Here is a 19,155-nt window from a genome sequence, read left to right as displayed (position 1 = left end):
TCATGCATCTTAACTTAATTCTTCAATTCTTCAATTATTTGGAGACGATAACAAGGCGCGAGAAAGGACAGTAATTTGACGTACAGTTCAGCTCATCATGAATTGTTCACTCACGTACGGATGCTACAAAATGGCATCTCAAAACACACCATCGAACGGGAAAATATTGCTCTTGGCTATAAAATTTATCAGGTCACGCCTACAAATGAACGAATATAAGATAATTTACAAATGACAACTGAATACTAACTTTTACTTTTCAAGTTCCGTTTCTCGGATCCTTCAAGTGTTTTTTTCTAAGGTTACTCTCGTGAAGCCACACAATCACACTCAGCCGAGTGGTTTTGTTCACCTAACGCAAGCGTTTTGTGAGCTTACTTACCTAACTACTGTGGTCTACAGCTTCATACGTTTTAAACATGACTTTGCTGGCTCGGTAGCGGTCATGATCCGACCAAGGGCAGCCATGAAATCGGCTGTAAGTTAACTTGTGTCACCGGTTATTCATTTGGATAGAAATCCCAGGGGTCCGCCTCCATACCTAATTGATATTGGAAACGATCCCGGGGTTGTTACACTCTCCCATATAAACTACACGCGTATGTGCCGCTCCGAAGAGTTTCAATTTTCGTCAAGGATTGGTTCGTGCGATTTCGCACGGTCTGAAATTGGTGTGGTCCAGAAGTATGGTCTACCTTCTGATCAACGATAAACTGGGATGTGTACAGTTTTGCTAGTAAACTGGATCTTACAAGAAGGGCAACCGAACGAACCAAGAGAACAAAACCTTGGCTTCAGTCGTGAAAATCGAAAAACTGGTGATTGAACCCCGCAGGTATACCCTTATCCCTAGAGAGCAAAAACTTAGACATGTAAACGAACTGAAGATGAAACTCTGTTCGTCAGTTTTCCGCTATGAAAATTTCTCAACACTTAGCTGTCGCCGGGTTTTATTGTAAACTATTCAGACTCACCTAACGGATAGTATTAGATAATGATCAACCGATCACTTCTAGTAATTGTTACATAATTTCGCAATTGATCAAGTTCATTTTATTATGTTTGTTTAGGGCAGTTTGGATTTAAAATATATAATTTAATAATTTCCTATGGTGATTTTTGTTTACAGTTAGGTTAACTGAGTGTACCTATGCAATGACGTATGTATTTATGGTCATGTCCGTAAATAAAGTTACTCTTTGCCGGGTTTTTTTTTTTTTGTGTTGTCTTTAGGTATAAGTTTTCAAAGGACCCACAACATGTAACATGTTACCCTCAAACAAAAAAAGATAGAAAACACACAGACACAAATTTTATTCAGTATGATAAAGCGAGCAGAATTTAAATAACCAAGCAGCAAAGTGAACTAAATTTCGTATTGTAACTCTGTACTTATTTCATTTCATGACAAAGTATTTTTATTTTTGTTTGTTCACTGGAGTCGTAGTTGGAAACAAGAAGGGCCTAGAATAGACTACCTGAATCTCATGATTGTTCTCCAATTGCTTTAAGTTTCCGAATTTAAAAACTAAATCGTAGTTGTCCGGCTCAGTTAGACCCCTAAAAATATCCCCTGTTGAGTCGATTAAATTAAGCCACTGTAAAATTTAGCGCCACAACACTAAAGAGCATTCTCGAGATATGTTAGTATTGATTCCACACTAGAAGTGCAGTAAGCCGCAAACTTGAAAGACGATCGAAGATTTGTAAAATTACCGGAGCTTATGCTTCAGCTTGGTTTCAGCCGACTCTTAGCGTTACGTTTGTGCAAAGCCCCGAAACTGAAGGCCGAGAAGACACACATTAAGATTGTAATTTGCTGCCGTTCTTAGAACAGCTGCAAATTGTTGTTTTCATGGCTTAGTTCACCTTCGTTTTGACAGTTCAGTACCATGGAAGCGACAGATGACAGCGACAGGCTAAAAGGGCGGGGTTTTCATAGAGCCGGTAAAAAACTCTAGACTGACGACGCTGCTTTTCACTGTTGTCTTTGTTTCAAAAGTTTATTATATTTTTAATCAATTGCCACTTTAATTATCGCTGATGGATTGCTGTTCATTTTGCTTCTCTTAAGTAGTTAGTACATTATCAGTGGCATGTTGTCTTTAGTGTGGCGTTAATGTTAGGTTTGTAGCCTATTCCTTAATGTTGTTCGTAGTGCCTGGCTCTGCATTCGGGAGGGATCAGATTTCGCCCTAAAACAAGACGGGATTTTTCCTAACGGGCAGCAGGCAAAAAATTGTCTTATTTCATAAAGTAGACCTCACCTTGTATCCTTTTGTTTCAACGGATCTGTCGATCGCACATTGCTGGGTTAAATACTACAGCCAAACCTGCATTAAGCAAACCCCCTCGGGACCCTTCCTATTAACTTTTTACCCAGTGCAGCAGTCAGTTCCCTACTTACAAGCGGTAACTGAGTTGTGTACCAGAACAAATTTCTTTCACGGGGGAAATAGGGAAAACCGAAATATTGAGAGGGATACATGCAGGAAGCGAGCGCTAGGAAGCCCACTCACTCTTTGCCTGTCCATTTTGCTCCATTGCCAGAGGTGGAATTTCGGATCTCTGTTGGCAATATTTAGCGGAAACTGGAATATTTCCACACGGCCCGAATTTGCTGAGCCTAAAGCGTTAACGTTGTCAGATAAAATCCTGATGTTTGACCATTCAAATAAAAATTATCGTGTATTACTTTCCCTTGGTACTTTTTACTTTACTCTGCAATGTAGTTCTAACTTTGGAGTATATGTACGATATCATGCATGAAGTATGGCTACTGAAATCAAAACTATGGAAAAATGCTGTTGTTGTATCTTGTGAGACGATGGACGAAATCCGGACCAAAGTTTACACTTACAATCGACTCCCGATAACTCTAACCTTCAAGGGAAAATTGAAAAAGGTTCCAGTTATCGGGAGTTCGAGTTATCGAGGGTAAAACTATATAGAAAATGACCTGAAAGGAAAGGAAAATTAGTTCGAGTTAGTGACGATTCGAGTTATTGGGAGTTGACTGTAGTTTATACATCACCAGTGACATTCAGTTGAAAGCTATCGAGCACTGACTTTTTTTCTGAGTCTGTTGATATTATTATGCTGTGCAAGGTGAAAAACCGAAAATAAATGACGCCCGATCTCACCCCATAGAATTGTTCTCCTCCGTTTTGACAGCTTAATACCATGGTAGCGACAGATGGGATAAAAGGGCGGGGTTTTTACAAAGCCGGTAAAATCACTTTATACTGACGACGCTGCTTTACACTGTTGTCTTTGTTCAAAAGTGTATTTTATTTGTAATCAATTACCACTTTAATTATCGCTGATCAATGGGTTGCTGTTCATTTTGCTTCTGTTAAGTAGTTAGTACATTATCAATGGCATGTTATCTTTAGTGAGGCTTCAATGTTTGCGTTGCAGCCTATTCCTTAATGTTGTTCGTAGTGCCTGGCTCTGTATTCCAGGTTCCCCCCTGAAACAAAAAGGGTTTTTTTCCTAACGGGCAGCAGGCAAAAATTCTCTTATTACATATAGCAGACCTCACCTTGTATCGTTTTATTTTCTAATAAACGTATCTCTCGCTCGTACATTGCTGGGTTAAGCACTAAGCTTTTACCCAATGCAGCAGTCAGTTGTCTAATTACCAGCGGAAAGTTGTGTACTCATGCGAATTTTCTTTCCAGGGGGAATAAGGAGAACCGAAATATTGGGAGCTCCCTTACTCTTTTTACTGTCTCTTCCATTTCGCTTCAATGCCAGAAGTGGGCTATCGCATCTCTGCTGGCAATGTTTGGTGGAAACTGGAACATTTTCACACGGTCCGTTTGCTGAGCGTAAAGTCATTTAATGTCGTTCTCATGTTAACGTTAATCAATACAATCCTGATGTTTGACCATTCAAATAAAAATTATCGTGAATTACTTTCCCTTGGTACTGTTTACTTTACTTGCAAGGTGTATTAAGTAGGCTACCGAAATCAAAACTTTGGAAAAATGCCGTTCTAGTATCTTGTGAGACGATGAACGAAATCCGGACCAAAGTATATACTAATTTTATACAACACCAGTGACATTCAAATGAAAGCTACCAAGCACTAACTTCTTTTCTGAGGCTGTTGATATTACTATACGCTGTGCAAGGTGGTTCTACTATTTTTGAGACTATGGATTTTCTTAGTACTGGCCTTTCCTTGTTGGACAACATAAATCGGAAACTGTACACTTCTGTATTTTACCTTTTCCTTGTTTAATTAATCGAGCTTTATTTAATAACGGATTTTGAAGGTAACTTCAAAGTAATATATTTAAATAGCCGATTTATATGGTCACCGTTTGAGAAATCATTCATCCGTAGACTTAATAGTTAGAACTACCTTGTACAGCACAGGAAACAGCACCATAGGGAAAGGAACTGTTGAATATTCTTCATTTAAATGGATACGTAGAGAATTTCTCTAATAAATGAAAAGCATCGCAGTTGTGAACGCAACTTCAGATCAGAGAATTTTCGTCCACAGGTTTGCTAAGGACGAAATTACAGTAAGGCATGACAAAAAGAGAGAATCAAAGTAAGAAGCGAATTTTATGACCCAGATTTAACCCTGAAAATAAATTATTGTCTTACCGTCGCCCGTGCCAAGCACATGGCGTTGATATTACGTTGCGACAGTCGCACAACAAGAACTCTTGTTTTTGTTTTGGTGTTTTGCTGTTCTTAAGGAAAATCTTAATTTGCTTACCAATGTCCACAATTAGCAGCAATGCTAAATTCGTTTGCCATATTAATACAGTTTAACATCATTATCATCATCATTATTATTATCATATCATGAGAAAAAGGTTGTTTTCAGAATCCAATATCATTAATTACGTATTAGTACGTTCGAGAAGGATACTATACGTCTTAAAATAATGACGATGTAGTGCTTCCTTTCAACAACAACTGAAACAGCAATTTCCGGGAAAAACATAGTGGGAGATCCTATTTAAAAGATTTAACTCAACAAATTAAAAAATATAAATAGAAAATCAGCCATGGATAATAAAACTAACCAATGACAAAAATAATATTGAATATTAGATATTGTTGCTTAGAGGTTGCCATGCCTAAAGTATTTTTCTAACATTCGATTGATAAAGTGCTCATTTATCATAATCATAAAAGTTCGCATCCTTTAATTTTGCTTTTGTAAAAGCCTCAGAGATTCAAGACTGCTTATTTTATATCTTATTTCGGGCCAAGAAAAAAAACCAGTGATAAACTGTGTTTGCAAGGACCACCGTGACAAAATAAAAGTACCGGATCCTGTAGTGAAGGATCTAATCAGCAAAATAACAAACTGATAAGCTTGGTGGCAACATGGTCCATCCTGACCTTTGTTCCACATATTCAACTTATCTTTGTAAATTCTTTGGGGAGGATAACAAGGCACGAGAAAGGACAGTATTTGAAATACAGTTCAACTCGTAATTGCTCACTCACGTGCTCACGCACGTGCGCATGCCGGATAGCAACAAAAACGAACCATCATACGGAAAAAATATTGCTCTTAGCTATTTATCAGATCACGCCTACGAATAAAAATGAATTACTTATTTCACATTTTAAACGAAAATAAGATAATTTGCGAATGACAACTGCATGCTAACTTTTACATTCCAAGTTCCTTTGGACGTTCATGGATATTTCTAACGAAGTGTTTTTTCTAAGGTTACTCTCGTGAAGCCACACAATCACACTCAGCCGGGTGGTTTTGTTCACCTAACGCAAGCGTACGGTGAGCTTACTTACCTAACTACTGTGGTCTACAGCCCACTACGCTTTAAACTTGACTTTGCAGGATCTATGTAACGGTTATGATCCCACCAAGGGCACATATGAAAACGGCTGTAAGTTAACTTGTGTCACCGGTTATTCGTTTGGATAGAAATCCCAGGGGTCCGCCCCCATACCAAATTGATATTGGAAACCCCGGGGATATTACGCTCTCCCATATAAACTACACACGTATGTGCCGCTCCGAAGAGTTTCAATTTTGGTCAAAGATTGGTTCGTGCGATTTTGCACGGTCTGAAATTAGTGTCTGTCTGGAAGTATGGTCTAGCCTCTGGTTAACGATAAACTGGGATGTGTACAGTTTTGCTAGTAAAAGTAGTAAATTGGATCTTACAAGAAGGGCAACTGAGCAAACCAAGAGAACAAAACCTAGGCTTCAGCCGTAGAAATGAAAAAACTGGTGATTGAACCCCGCAGGTAGACCCTTATCTCTAGAGAGCAAAAACTTAGACATGTAAACGAACTGAAGGTGAAACTCCGTTCGTTATTTTCGCTATGAAAATAAAGTTTCCGAATTAAAAACTAAATCGAAGCTTTGTAAAAAACACCCCTAAAAATACACCCTGTTGAGTCAATTAAATTAAGCCACTGTTAAATTAAGCGCCAGAGCAGTCACTGTTAATGAACACTAAAGAGCATTCTCGAGATAAATTGTCTTATTACATAAAGTAGACCACACCTTGCATCGGTTCGTTTCAACCGAAATATAGAGAGGCAATATTTAGCTTCAACTGGAATATTTTCACACGGTCCGTTTGCTGAGCCTAAAGTCATACAATGCCGTTCTCACGTTAAGGGGGGATATAACCCAAACGCCATTTTTCCGCCACTTGACATGGCTTTAATGGAAATATCTCGTTAACGGTTCAAACAATCCAAAATCTCTAAGCTCATTCCGTGAATCTATATTGTGGGGTGTTTTGTGAATTTTTGGATGATTTTTGGGTATATTTGGGAGGAGATAGGTTTTCTAGAAGGATTGGTAAAATTAAGAGAAATAAGAAATATTGAAGAACTAGTGAAGTTTTAAAATTAGAATTTGTAGTTAATAATTAATACAGACGGACACCAACAACTTAGTCCACTAGCAACCTGGGGTGCCCTTGCGTGGGTATCTGTTGGTGTTCCAAAAATCATTTTCTTTCTTCTATCTCTTCTTAAGGTTACCCTATACCTTCAAAGGTGGCTCACGTTTAAGCGATGTAGCGCGTCCAGTTTAAACTGTAGGTACCTAAACCCCTGTATGAAATTAAAGATTATAGAGCTGGCTATCAAACTATACCAAGAATTTTGAAATAAAATGAATTGTCGAATTTTTCACGACCTCTAAATTCGAGCGTCCGAATCACCTTTTTAAACTACAAGTCAAAGCGAATTCTGTTTTTCGCTGATTTAATTTGCTCCTCAGTTTGCGGACCCAAAGCGCTAAAAAAGGGTGTCTGCGTTTTACCATATTCAATCGAAATGAAAAGTTATAGAGCATTTCCGAAATAGGATGAAAAAAATGTGAAATGATCGTACAAAAATCGCTCTCGGAGGTAAAATATTTGGAAAGAAAAAATTCGCAGCCAAGTTTTTGTTGTTTATATGTTAAACGAGCTACTGTCCAAATTTGAAGGCAAACGAACAAATTCCTTTTGAGTTTTAGCTCTTTGAAGTGGCTCTTCCAAGTGAAAAAAATTGATTCGAGAAAACAGCGCTAAAGATTCAGCAATTTATTTTAATTCAAAATTCTTGATCTAGTTTGATAGCCAGCTCTATAAGCTTTAATTTGATATAAGGGTTCAGGTATCTACAGTTTAAAGCGGACGCGCTACAACGCTTGGACGCGAGACACCTCTGAAGACACTTCTCAAGGTATGGGGTAACCTTAAAATCTCTTCAAATTTCGGCATTCAAATTTAGGTAGAATCCCCCCTTAATGTTGTCCGATAAACTCCTGATGTTTGACAATTCAAATAAAAATTATCGTGAATTACTTTCCCTCAGTAATACTATTTACTTTTCTCTGCAAGATAGTTCTAACTTTGGAGTATATGTACGATATCATGCATGAAGTATGGCTACTGAGATCAAAGCTATGGAAAAATGCTGTTCTATCTTGACTCGATGAACGAAATCGGGCCCAAAGCATATAAGTTTATACTGTACATGACCAATGACATTCAAATGAAAGCTATCGAGCACTAACTTCTTTTCTGAGGCTGTTGATACTTAAATGCTGTGTAAGGTGGTTTAACTACTTTTGAGTCTATGGACAAACTCCTAACGTTTGGCCATTCAAATGAAAGCTAAACAGAGCAGTGCATGTACTTACTGTGATACTATTTCTTATGCAGTGTACAAGGAAGTTCTAATGTTTTTTTTTTTGTTTTGTTTTTTTTTTTGTCTCTATGTATCAATTCCTCAATAACATTAACATAACTGTTTCGATGAGTATTTCCTGTGTAGACAGTACTCTACAAATGTACAAAGTGGCTCCAGCTAACGTTTGTGTGTGCGACCAGATGAAATCTTAAAGGGTGACCAGTCAAATAAAAAATGTCTATTGAGTCGAGACCATATAGTATTGATTTTTCTTAAGGTGGGGTTTATTGCGCTGCAAAAAGGTCCTTTTTTTTGTGTCGGTCTACCGTTGGGTGACACTTCAGAGGAAGCCTTTGAACAGTTCTTTCGTCTATAGTACGTTGTTTTATTTTTCGACGTAATGTACTGAAACGACAATTGGAATTCACCGGTAATGAGAAATTAAAGGTTTACATGATTTGTAGCTTAGCTTAGCGTGGATAATTGGAGCCATGTTGTTTTATATCAGTAAAGACTTAATAATGTTTTGGCAGATACATTAGTGAGGCATTGACGATACAACCCTTAAAAACTGAAATTAGGAAGAAAGTACTTAAACTTTCAAAATGAAACAATATCTTCACAATTTTATATATTTTGATGCTGTAGTCGATAGCTCAAACTTCCGAAAACACTAGCTGTTTTCTAGTTCGTTTCACGCAAAATCATCAGTTTTCGGGATTCAACTGAGGTTGCAAAATCCTTATTTCTGTAACAGGCCAAATATGCGAAACAAAACAGTGTTCCATTCCAACAGTTTCTAAATGGATCACGAGCCTGATTAGTGATTATGATCCTCCTCTTTTAATTGAACATTTCGTCTGCAACCCTTGTGTGCGGTGGATGTATTTCTGTTTTAAATCAGTAACAACAGGCTCAGTAAGTGTGGTTACCATATTCACAGAACGCTACGATCCCTGAAGACACTAAGCACCACAGAAACGTACTACTTAATACTTTTCAGTTGAATGTTCACACTTTAATGTTTCATCTGCTGACTCCAAAGTTAAAATGAGATGCTTTAAACAACATGATAAAAAGCACCCCAGAAAAGTATTGCTCAATGGCGTTCATCGTTAAAAAATAATGAATTGAAGTTTGACTTGAGTTCGGTCTAATTACTGACTTTAAACTTCTGTAGAAGAAGATTGGCTTGTTCAAAGTTTCCATAAACTTTTTGAATGAGACGTGAAAGATGTATGTCTTATAATCTTTGGGCACTAATGGCGTACGTGGACTGAGCTTCTCGAACGCCGGAAAGAAAGTGCAATATTTTCTACACGATAACACGAGTTCATAGCTCAACATAACACTCGTGTTATCATTAGTAATAAATGAATTATTTTTTTTGCATTTATCCGTGAAAGTTGAATATGTACGAGCTGGTTTTCAAAAGTTGCTCACCATTTTGAACAAAATTCCGTTTTCCATCGGTGTTGCTGAACAATCAATAACGCTGTCTAGAATTCTCGGCGCTTTCTCCCACGACTTTTTTCTTGAGTATTCGAGATAGCAACAGTCTCGAGCAAGCCTCCTGTATGTACATGATGTTATTGTTCCATTTTAGGGGACAATTCACATCGATCCTTTGATTGATGTTATTATGTTCAACTTGATGAAACCCCCTCCACCAAAGCACTTGGACATAAGTAAAGAAGAGAAAATTTTCGGTGACCTTGGGAATTCAATATCATTTGGGGAAAACAGGTCAAATTATCACGCGTCTACCTCGTGAATGTACACTGTTCTCTCGATGAACGGTTCCTGAGTAATGGCTTAGCCAGTATCGTACAACATTATGTACGCATTGCGTACCCATGCTTTTACTGCACGTGAACTATTGCATAAGAACATCGGTTTGATGGTTTCAGAAAATAGACATAAAAAAATCAACCGGTAGACAAATAAAAAACTCTAACGAAAATTAAATGGAATATGGCACTTGCACGTTAAGTAATTAATAGGGTTTTAAGTACTTCAATTTGGACTAAACGGGCCTCGTGTCTATATACGTCCGACAACCACGATTTTATATTTTTATACTTCACAAAACTACTACATTCGCAATATAATGTGAAGGAAAGAAATGCTTACTCAAGATGCCTTTGTTTCATGCACGAAATTACAATTGCTTTATTATTTTGCGGTAAAAATATTTAGTCAACTATTCTAATAGATAGACGGTTATTCCGTGGTTCCTTAACTCACGTATCCGTTCCCGATTCTCAATTTTCAAGTAATCACTATTTATACTTTTTGGTACAGAAAAGACACGGGGTCTGCAATAAAGAACTGAGCGTGTAATGTATATTACTTCGACCCACGCAATATCTGACTGGCTATTTTATTCAAAATTAAGTGAATATTATTTATACGATGACGGTCGACTTAATGGATCTCGTGTTTCATTTCTTCACTTCGCGTCTCCTGCAAGCGGACGAAGAATAAAACTTCTTTGTTTCTGAAAACTTGTGGTCAGCGACAAAAACATGTCAAGTTATTTCAAAAATACACTTAACTCTTACAAGTCTTTAACGAGTTCAAACAATACTGAAACACTGCTGAGAGACATCCAAGAATATATTAACATAGTCAGCAGTCCTTATTGTGTTGGGGGGGGTCAGTATACTCCAAAAATATTTGTAGTGTTGACGTGTTGGACGGAATTCAAACTGTGGAATGCTGAAGTTGCAACCATTTTAAAGTAACTATCAACGCGATTTCTTTGCTCCCTTGTCGCATTTTAATGAAGGGCGTTTAAGGGCGTTCGAATTCAAGTCTGGCTAAACTCTACCTTTCAATAAACAGAATCAAGTAAAACGATACCACAGGGAAGTACTACCCAATAGGGTTCATTTTAATGAAGAATGTGGATTTCGTACACAGACTCAAAACACTGCAACCACTTGATACAACTTTATAAGCAATACCCTAGCAAAGTGCTGCCTAGAAACCTTTACGTGAATGACCACTCGTCTTACGTCACAATAACAGACCTCAAACAACAACAATCTCCAACATAGTAACAAACAGTACCAAAGAAAAGTATTGCTCTTTTAAGCTTTTATTTAAGATGAAATGTCAGACATTACGAGTATCAACAAACTCAGTAGTCATAACTGGAACATAAACCTTGAATCAAAAGCTTGAATGAAAAAAACATTGCCTATTTCAGACCAAACCAACGGAAAGCGCAACATAAGCTTTGGTGTGTTACTCAACCTTCTATCGTAAGAAAAACCACACCCCCCTGATATTTTATTTTATTTTTGTACATAGACGTCGCGTAATACGCCACCAGTCAACATGGTCAAGAGCATGTAAAGTGTATTTTTAATCATTTATCATAATTGACTGACAGCTGTATATCTTGTATATTTAGCAATATTGTGATATCACGTGTACAGATCGTCCAAATTTCGTTCAATAGTTCAATGTCCTATATTTTGGTTTGAAATGCTTCGCTTATTTTTCAATCAGATGGATATGTTTTCCTCGAATATTTTTCCTAAAATCGTCAATTTTGAGCACTTCCCTTGCTAGTCATAACTGTAAACCAACTAGCAAATAAACTCTAATAGATTCTAATTAAAGAACACTTTCCTTCTTACCTATAAGAGCCTTAACTTCCTGGAAGTGTTTGTAGAAACGGATAAACAAAGATGATGGTGAATTATGAATATTAAAACATTCGTTACTAAGAAACTTGAAATATTGCAATATTTACAATATATGTTCAATTTTCACCCAAATTTGAAGGTATAAAAGTCGATGAAATTTTGACTTTTTTCAGTGTTTATTACGATCGCTTCGACCGCTGAGTAAACATTTTCTCCGCTCTACAAGAGATTTGCAAGCCTAGAAATATTTTCCAGCGATCGCAGCGTATCTAACACTCAGAAAACATTTACTTTTTTGATCTCTGGTCGCGGTTTTAAATTTCTTGTTCAGCTTAGAAAAATTTGGCTGTTCTACCAGTCCAGTTTTAGTGCAGGCACCACCAAGGACAAGCATCTTCGTTTTAAAGGTAAAGTGTAACTTGAATTTTAATCCTACCGTTCAGAGCTCTTTTTACAGCAGACCTGATTAAGTTTATAGCTGGTATAGATAGCCTCAGACAATAGTTTATAATCAAAAGTTGTGTACAAGTGATGAGTGACTGATACTCGACAGAGAATATGGAATCCGAAGACACGGTAGACTGATAATCTCCTAGCTACTTTACTCGCGGACACATCGCAAAAACCGGCGTTGCAAGCTATTCTCTCATCTTGCTTCAAATCTAGGATCTGTGGATCTGAGAAAATTTACTTGCAATTTCATTGGTACTGATCGATGTATGCGGAAAATATTAACTAGGCCAAAATGTATAGCGAAGTGACTTTTCCCGGGTCTGTAGAGGCTTAATTTTGCGAACCTGGAACCACAGTTCACGGTTTTTCGTGCGTTCCTTTTGATGGAAAACTATCGAATAGCTATTTTCTTTGGCAAATAGTGAGGAATTAAAGGAATAATACATATTTTTTTACATCTGCTTAATTTTTTGACAGTGTTGAATCATTTAATTCATTTTTTGCCGAGTTCAGGTTAGTTTTTAACGCTGGAATGTCCAAGAACTCATGTAACTAACAACTGACGCTGTCCTGAGAAATTTTTTTGCATAAAGTATCTGAAATATTAATTTAGGTTGGGACAGAGAAGGAAAAGGTCCATCTTTTTAGCTCTTAAATATTGCTGCGTTGTAAGCCGGTGAATCATCAATCGATGCCTTTTTTTAACCTGGCTCATACAAGAGTTACTGCTATCAGTTTGGAGTTCTGTGAAAAGATTCAAAAAGATCTTTCTTCTTAAGCGCTGACATTAAAGATACTGATTAATATTTATATATATATTGATGACAAAGATTTTTCTCGACTCTCTGCCTCGTTCAATTCCACAGATTTTGGCGGCAAAATAGAATTTATCGAATTCCAAAGAATGAGAAAAGTATTCGTTTCATTGATAAAACCGTGCAGTTTTTTTTTTTTTTTTTCACTTTTTATGACACCACAAAAAGCGCCAAATATCAATTTCGAACTTGTGTATCTTTTGTCATAATCGCTTTCTCGTGATCTTATATGGGTCAGCCGGCTTGTCAAATTTTAATTTTGCCATCACTGTGTTGACTGTCGTTTACAATGCGAGGTTTTCTTTTTGGGAGTAGATCTCTAATGACTCGCACAACTAGTATTTTTTAATTTTCATCCTTTATAGAAAAAAAGTTTCATGACACAAAAAATATCTCGCATACCGTGACTCGTGCATTCAATATTACAATAATTCAAAGCTGTTATCTCAAACTCTCAACGAAAAGTAGGGAAAAAAGACCAAAGCTTAACCTAAAAGAAAAACTTGCAAGCCGTGCTGCGTCGTTACTAAACATTTTGGTTTGTTTTCCAAATCAGTCAATTTTGTTTCTCTATCACGTTGGGCGTAGCTTTAGCCGAGTGCACTCAAGTCATCGTTGTGTATATTGTTCCGATTCGGTATCTATGTGAAGAGGAAACGTAATCTAGTTCAACTCATGCAACAACAGTGATATTGTACAAAATAAATGGAAAGGCACTTATTCCCTCTAATTCGCTCAATGTCTCATGCAAGTTAGATGACGGCTTGAAAATAGAAAAACCGCCATGCAGATCTTAAGAATTGAATTATGAAGTATGTCGGTTAAAGTTTAATCGCTGTGGTTTGAATCATTACGCTTATTACGTAACAGCAAAGGAAAAAAAGTTGGATACAGACAGCCATTTTAATACAACCACTCGGCTAAGGCATCATTATTTGTATTAAGTAATATTGTATGGGAATGCCATCAATACAGCTCTAATAGCCCATTTCGCTAGAACGATTTAACAATAAAACCTCCAACTTCCCAAATAATCTTTGTTTATAGTGAGGCAGGTTTAACCTATTTCATTTCTTTACCACAAAAATATACTCAATAGATCTTGTGCAAAAATGGCCGACATTTAAATATTCTTCTGTCTGCATATAAATTAAATGTTCTTGAATGACAACAAAACACATGTTGCACCCAGTGCATGCAAGGTTAAGGCCTTTTTTTAAAGAATATTTGTCGTTTGATAAGCCGAGTCCTGGAATGTATGTAAAAGTGAGAATTGCGATACATATCTCTATATTTTCTCTGTTGCGTCACACGTGCCGATCACGTGCATTAAAAGCCGCACGTGCGTCGCATAGTACAACACCCTATATTTTACCCTGTTGTGTTACGTAATTTGCAATCGCACATGCACAATCACGTGCATTGAAAGCCTCACGTGCATCATATAGTACAAGACTATATTTCACTCTGTTGTGTTACGTAATTTGCGGTACACATCTCTATATTTTCTCTGTTGTGTCACACATGCACAATCACGTGCATTAAAAGCTGCACGTGCGTCATATAGTACAAAACTCTGTATTTCAATATGTTGTGTTATGTTCAGTTACGTGTATTGGAAGCCTCACGTGCGTCAAATATTATTCCAGAGCTTGGACGTTCTGTTCTTAAATGTAAACATTCTCGATATTTGTCTAGTACATTCTAATTATGGCTGTGTTGCCTTTTGTTTGTTAAGTTAGATTTCGATTGAAAATAACTGTCTGGCGATTCTGATTCCTTCAATAAAAGAATTTAAACTAGTGTTGTTCTATAGATTCTGGACGAAACCAATCCATAAAGTAATTGCAAGCAATTAGGGCAGTTATCCTGTATAAGCTTTAATTAGAGAATATGAAAAGCGTACTTCTCAGACTTTGATGTAAAGAACAGAATGTACGGAGTCAAGAATATTTTTGGCTAAACGCTATGTCCCGCCCTAAGTGCTATTTTTGTTTCTCCAGTTGGAGTTTTTATCTCTCTTAAATCGATCTCTTGTAATAATGCTGATATTGCTTCAGTTTCAAAGATAAACAAATTACGTAATACGATGGCATTATATTGATGATCCTAAAGAATAGTCAATTCCAAGTCTTATTTTAAGATTATCCTCAGAAATAGAAACCACCAACGACCACCCTCAATCCTCCAATAGATATAAATATTTTGTTGCCAGGGGTGCGAGTGTAACTTATCAGTCTTTTTCTAGAGAAATCAACTATATTCGTCGCATATTTCATTGCATCCGACAATAAACAATATCCTCTTCCACTCAGGGACTATCAAGATAAAAGCCGCACGCGTCCGCATGTGGCTCACAGTCTATGCGACCCGAGGCTACGAGCACGTCTCTCTACTCATCTTTTCTCCACCTATTGCGAGCCTGTGTTTAAAACTGCTTCCTTTTATTTTTCCGCAGCAATAGACTGAATATGGACCGATTTCTTTTGGCTGTGCTTCTTTGTATCAACTCGGCATCGCTTGTCTTTTGTAAGTATGTTGTTAACAAGGCTTATTCCTTAAAATTGTCTTGGTGTTTTGTAGGACATCTTTACCTCAGAAACGGTCTATCAATCTCATTTTGTAGACCAACTCGTTTCAAAATTTTGTTTACCAATTCCAATTACCTCAAAATTAAATTTCCGTGAGCACATTTTTGCAGTTTCAATGCCTAATTTCTAATCTCACCGGCCATAAGTCCCATTTTCTGTGTTCAAGCTAATTTGCGAATCCCCGCTTCCCATCATGTTTAAAGAGAAGTTTCTCATACAGTGGAGCTCAGTTGTGAAACTGTTTACCCCTAGCTAGAATTACGCCAAGCGTCTTCCTTGAATGATTTTAAGACTAAATTGAGTCGCCACAGTTTCCTACAAAGAAACGAGAAGAAGCTATACGAGTATATTTGGAAATGTGCCTAGTACACTGGAAAAACAAGTCAAGCCTAACGTACTAACATCAGTTTTTCTCTTCTTTCCTTTAGCTCAAAGATGGAGCTATGATCCGAATGCTGTAGATGGTAAGGCTTAATTCTTTGTCTCGAATATTTCACTACTGCTTTCCCAAGAATGGTAAAGAATAAAGCAATATTGAGTCAAACCTTAATCAATTTTCTTCGACGTTCCAGGGCCATCTAACTGGGGAGGAGATTGCAGCACGGGAAAAAGGCAATCGCCGATCGACATCGAAACCGCTAACGCAACCCTTGACAAAGGCATGGGTGCTTTCACCCTTACAAACTACAACAAGACACTTAACAAAACCTTCACTGCAACCAACAATGGTCACGCCCTGGTGATGACATTTCCTGGGAGAGTGTACAATGTGAGCGGAGGAGGGCTCACCGATACTTACACAACAGTTCAGTTTCACTTCCACTGGGGAGCAAATAACACAGTAGGATCGGAACACACTGTCAACGGAAAAGAATATGCCGCTGAGGTAAGTGAGGACAGAAGTTCTTTAGCTTGTTATGCAATTGTGATGATCTTAAAGTCTTCAGCTTTCATGTTTTTCTCCTACTATCCTTGTACTCCCACCGCCTTCCCAATTACGCCTGCTACGCATACTATCATTATCATTTCATTGTTTGGTTGTCACGCAGTAACAGTTACAACTGCTCGTCACGCAATCGTTTTCCTACTCACCCAATTTCGTCACGGAATATTCTTTGTAGCTCGTCACACAATCCTTTGTCCTTAACTTCTACTGCACGTTGACCAGCTTTCTCGACTAAGGGAGCTAAAGGAGCAGCACTACAGGAAATTACTGCAAAAAACGACCAACATTACAAAAAATTTATTTTCTTTTTACAGTTGCACTTTGTGAGTTACAACACCAAATATGGAAGCCTATCGCACGCGGTTAGTCAACCCGATGGTCTTGCCGTTCTTGGTCTTCTAATTAAGGTACAGTTTGTAATTCTAACTGCAGTATTACTGTTTGAAGAAGTGGAATATATTTCTGGAAATAATCAGGAGCTTTCATCTTTATAGTATCGATAACGTTAAAAAATTAATTCATTTTTATTCCACTTTTGTTACAGGTTGGAGAAAGAAACAACACGGCATTCTCATTCCTGGAAAATGCTAAAAGACTGATCAAAGCTTGTAAGTATTGCTGTTGGAGTTAGCATCGTACTAATTTTCCCCGTGAACGAACTTGTCTGATCTCAACATACTTAATTGTTCGTTTCTAGTGCGACATCAATGACGTCACGTTTGTCATTTAATCGAGACAACCTCGGGTCTTCGCCGAATCTCCAGAAATTTGGGAAATAATCGGACTAGTCCGCTTAACAGTTCTTCAGAAGCGATCGCAATTTCATCTCACACGGTGAGAGTTAAACATTGATCATTGAAAGTTTCATGCCTCTTTTCTTGGAAGCACCCATGCAAGATTACCCAGCTCTATTTTCGTAGCTGCTGCCGCTTCCTAACAACGGAGCCTTTTTAACCTTTTGTCAATATCGACCAGTATCTAAATTCTCCTTTCAATATCACTTCTTGATCAAACATAGAGGTTATGAGAATAAAGGCAAAGATCACCAAAAATGAAATGTCGTGATCTTTATACAAATTTTTCCCATTTAGTGCCATAGAAATTATGAGGGAATGTTGACAAGAATACGCCTGCTGAAATCGGGGTATAGACTCTAAAGGATTTTAAAGGCTAATTCCATATGATATTTTTCCATAGACACTTCAATTCATGACGTACCGGCCTTTAGGTTTGGCGACCTTTTGCCAGCCAACAAAACCAAGTTCTTCCGGTACAGTGGTTCGCTCACAACTCCAACCTGCTTACAGTCGGTCACATGGACTGTTTTCAATGACGTCGTCGAGATATCGCAATATCAGGTATGTATGCTAAGAACTGATAACTCTAAAAAACAGACAAATTAACTTCGTGCGTTATCGGAATGACGAATTTCGCGAATCTACTGAAACTTTCTTCTTTTGAATAAGTGACATTGATATTGTTTTAAAAGATTAAAACTTGGGAATATTTTTTGCCACGAATATTGTGGAAGATTAGGGAGCGCGTTCGATGTCACCAGGCTCCCCCTCCTTTGCCAAGCTGGTGATGAAGTCATCCTTCCCTGCAAAATCTATGGGGGATGCCAGATCATTACGCGTCCCAAGATTCATTCATTCAATCAACGTTGTCCCATACAATCTCTACTCCAATCTGTATTAGGAGTGCTTCCTTTCTACGTCGCCTTTCTTCTAAGTATTCATTATGTTTAGTGATTGCAACAGCACGATGGCAAATTTGGCGCACCCAGGAAACTCTTAGCTCGGTGAAATCTCACAAGTTATAGTTAGCGTTCATCGAATTTAGCTGTTTTGCGTTAAAAACAAAAAATGAACCAGACGTACCTAAGCCATTGTTTGCTCACTATGTGCTTTTTTTTTTCCTAGTTAAACCTTTTGCGCAGTCTCGAGAAGGATTACACCCCAGCACAGTTCGGGAATTACCGTCCAGTGCAGCCACTCTACAACCGAACTGTCAAGGCTAGTTTTGGCGCCTCTGACCAGAACACTACTACATCAATTGTTACTCCTGCTATCATTACTACTACAGTCACTACTACTGTCACTGTTACGGTTACTTCCTCTGGCACAACCGACCCAGCTCCATTCCCTACCGCAGGCGCATCTGCTATCAGCTTGACCGCTGGTCTGTTTTTGATGATGTTGTATATTGCTCTTTTTGCACATTAGTTGAAGTAACGTGGCAATAATGGTGTAACTCACCAAATCCCATTCTCGACCCCAGAGCATTCAGTCTCTTAACTGCGCCGGGCTTGTCGTTGGATTCGGGCAAAAGAGACAAGCTCTGGGCTCCATAATGACTAAACTCTGCTTGTCTGGATCATGCACAGTTAGGGGAACAAGTATCTTTCACGGTCGAAACCATATCTCTGAGAATTCACCGAGCCCGCGGATTGTTGGCAACAATGCTAAGTACCATTATGTACCCAATGACAACGCTAGCGAGATAACGTTCAGAGTGCGTGGAGAAAGTCTCACGCTTTCTCATGGTAA

At 37.9% G+C, this 19,155-nt stretch overlaps 1 protein-coding gene across 1 annotated transcript; it reads left to right on the top strand.

The window, feature by feature from the left end:
* The first annotated feature begins 11,966 nt into the window (after positions 1-11,966).
* Positions 11,967-18,936, top strand: LOC146476545 (carbonic anhydrase 2-like). Its single transcript, XM_085114411.1, has 8 exons — positions 11,967-12,208; positions 15,528-15,598; positions 16,089-16,124; positions 16,233-16,546; positions 16,921-17,013; positions 17,151-17,214; positions 17,804-17,964; positions 18,529-18,936. The coding sequence occupies exons 2-8, from the start codon at positions 15,541-15,543 to the stop codon at positions 18,829-18,831; spliced, it is 1,029 nt and encodes a 342-aa protein (XP_084970537.1). The 5' UTR covers positions 11,967-12,208; positions 15,528-15,540; the 3' UTR covers positions 18,832-18,936.
* Positions 18,937-19,155: the final 219 nt, after the last annotated feature.

This window comes from Pavona decussata, unplaced genomic scaffold (genome assembly GCF_977016875.1).
Source record: "Pavona decussata unplaced genomic scaffold, jaPavDecu1.1 SCAFFOLD_76, whole genome shotgun sequence".
In the NCBI taxonomy this organism is placed as follows: Eukaryota; Metazoa; Cnidaria; class Anthozoa; order Scleractinia; family Agariciidae; genus Pavona; species Pavona decussata.
This window is presented reverse-complemented; position numbering and strand designations above follow the sequence as displayed.

Excerpts from the sequence above, each read along its gene's own strand:
- LOC146476545 (XM_085114411.1), top strand. The coding sequence starts at position 15,541 with ATGGACCGATTTCTTTTGGCTGTGCTTCTTTGTATCAACTCGGCATCG. Across the intron at positions 16,125-16,232 it reads TGATCCGAATGCTGTAGATG|GGCCATCTAACTGGGGAGGA; the intron begins GTAAGGCTTAAT and ends TCGACGTTCCAG. Across the intron at positions 17,014-17,150 it reads TTCTTGGTCTTCTAATTAAG|GTTGGAGAAAGAAACAACAC; the intron begins GTACAGTTTGTA and ends CTTTTGTTACAG.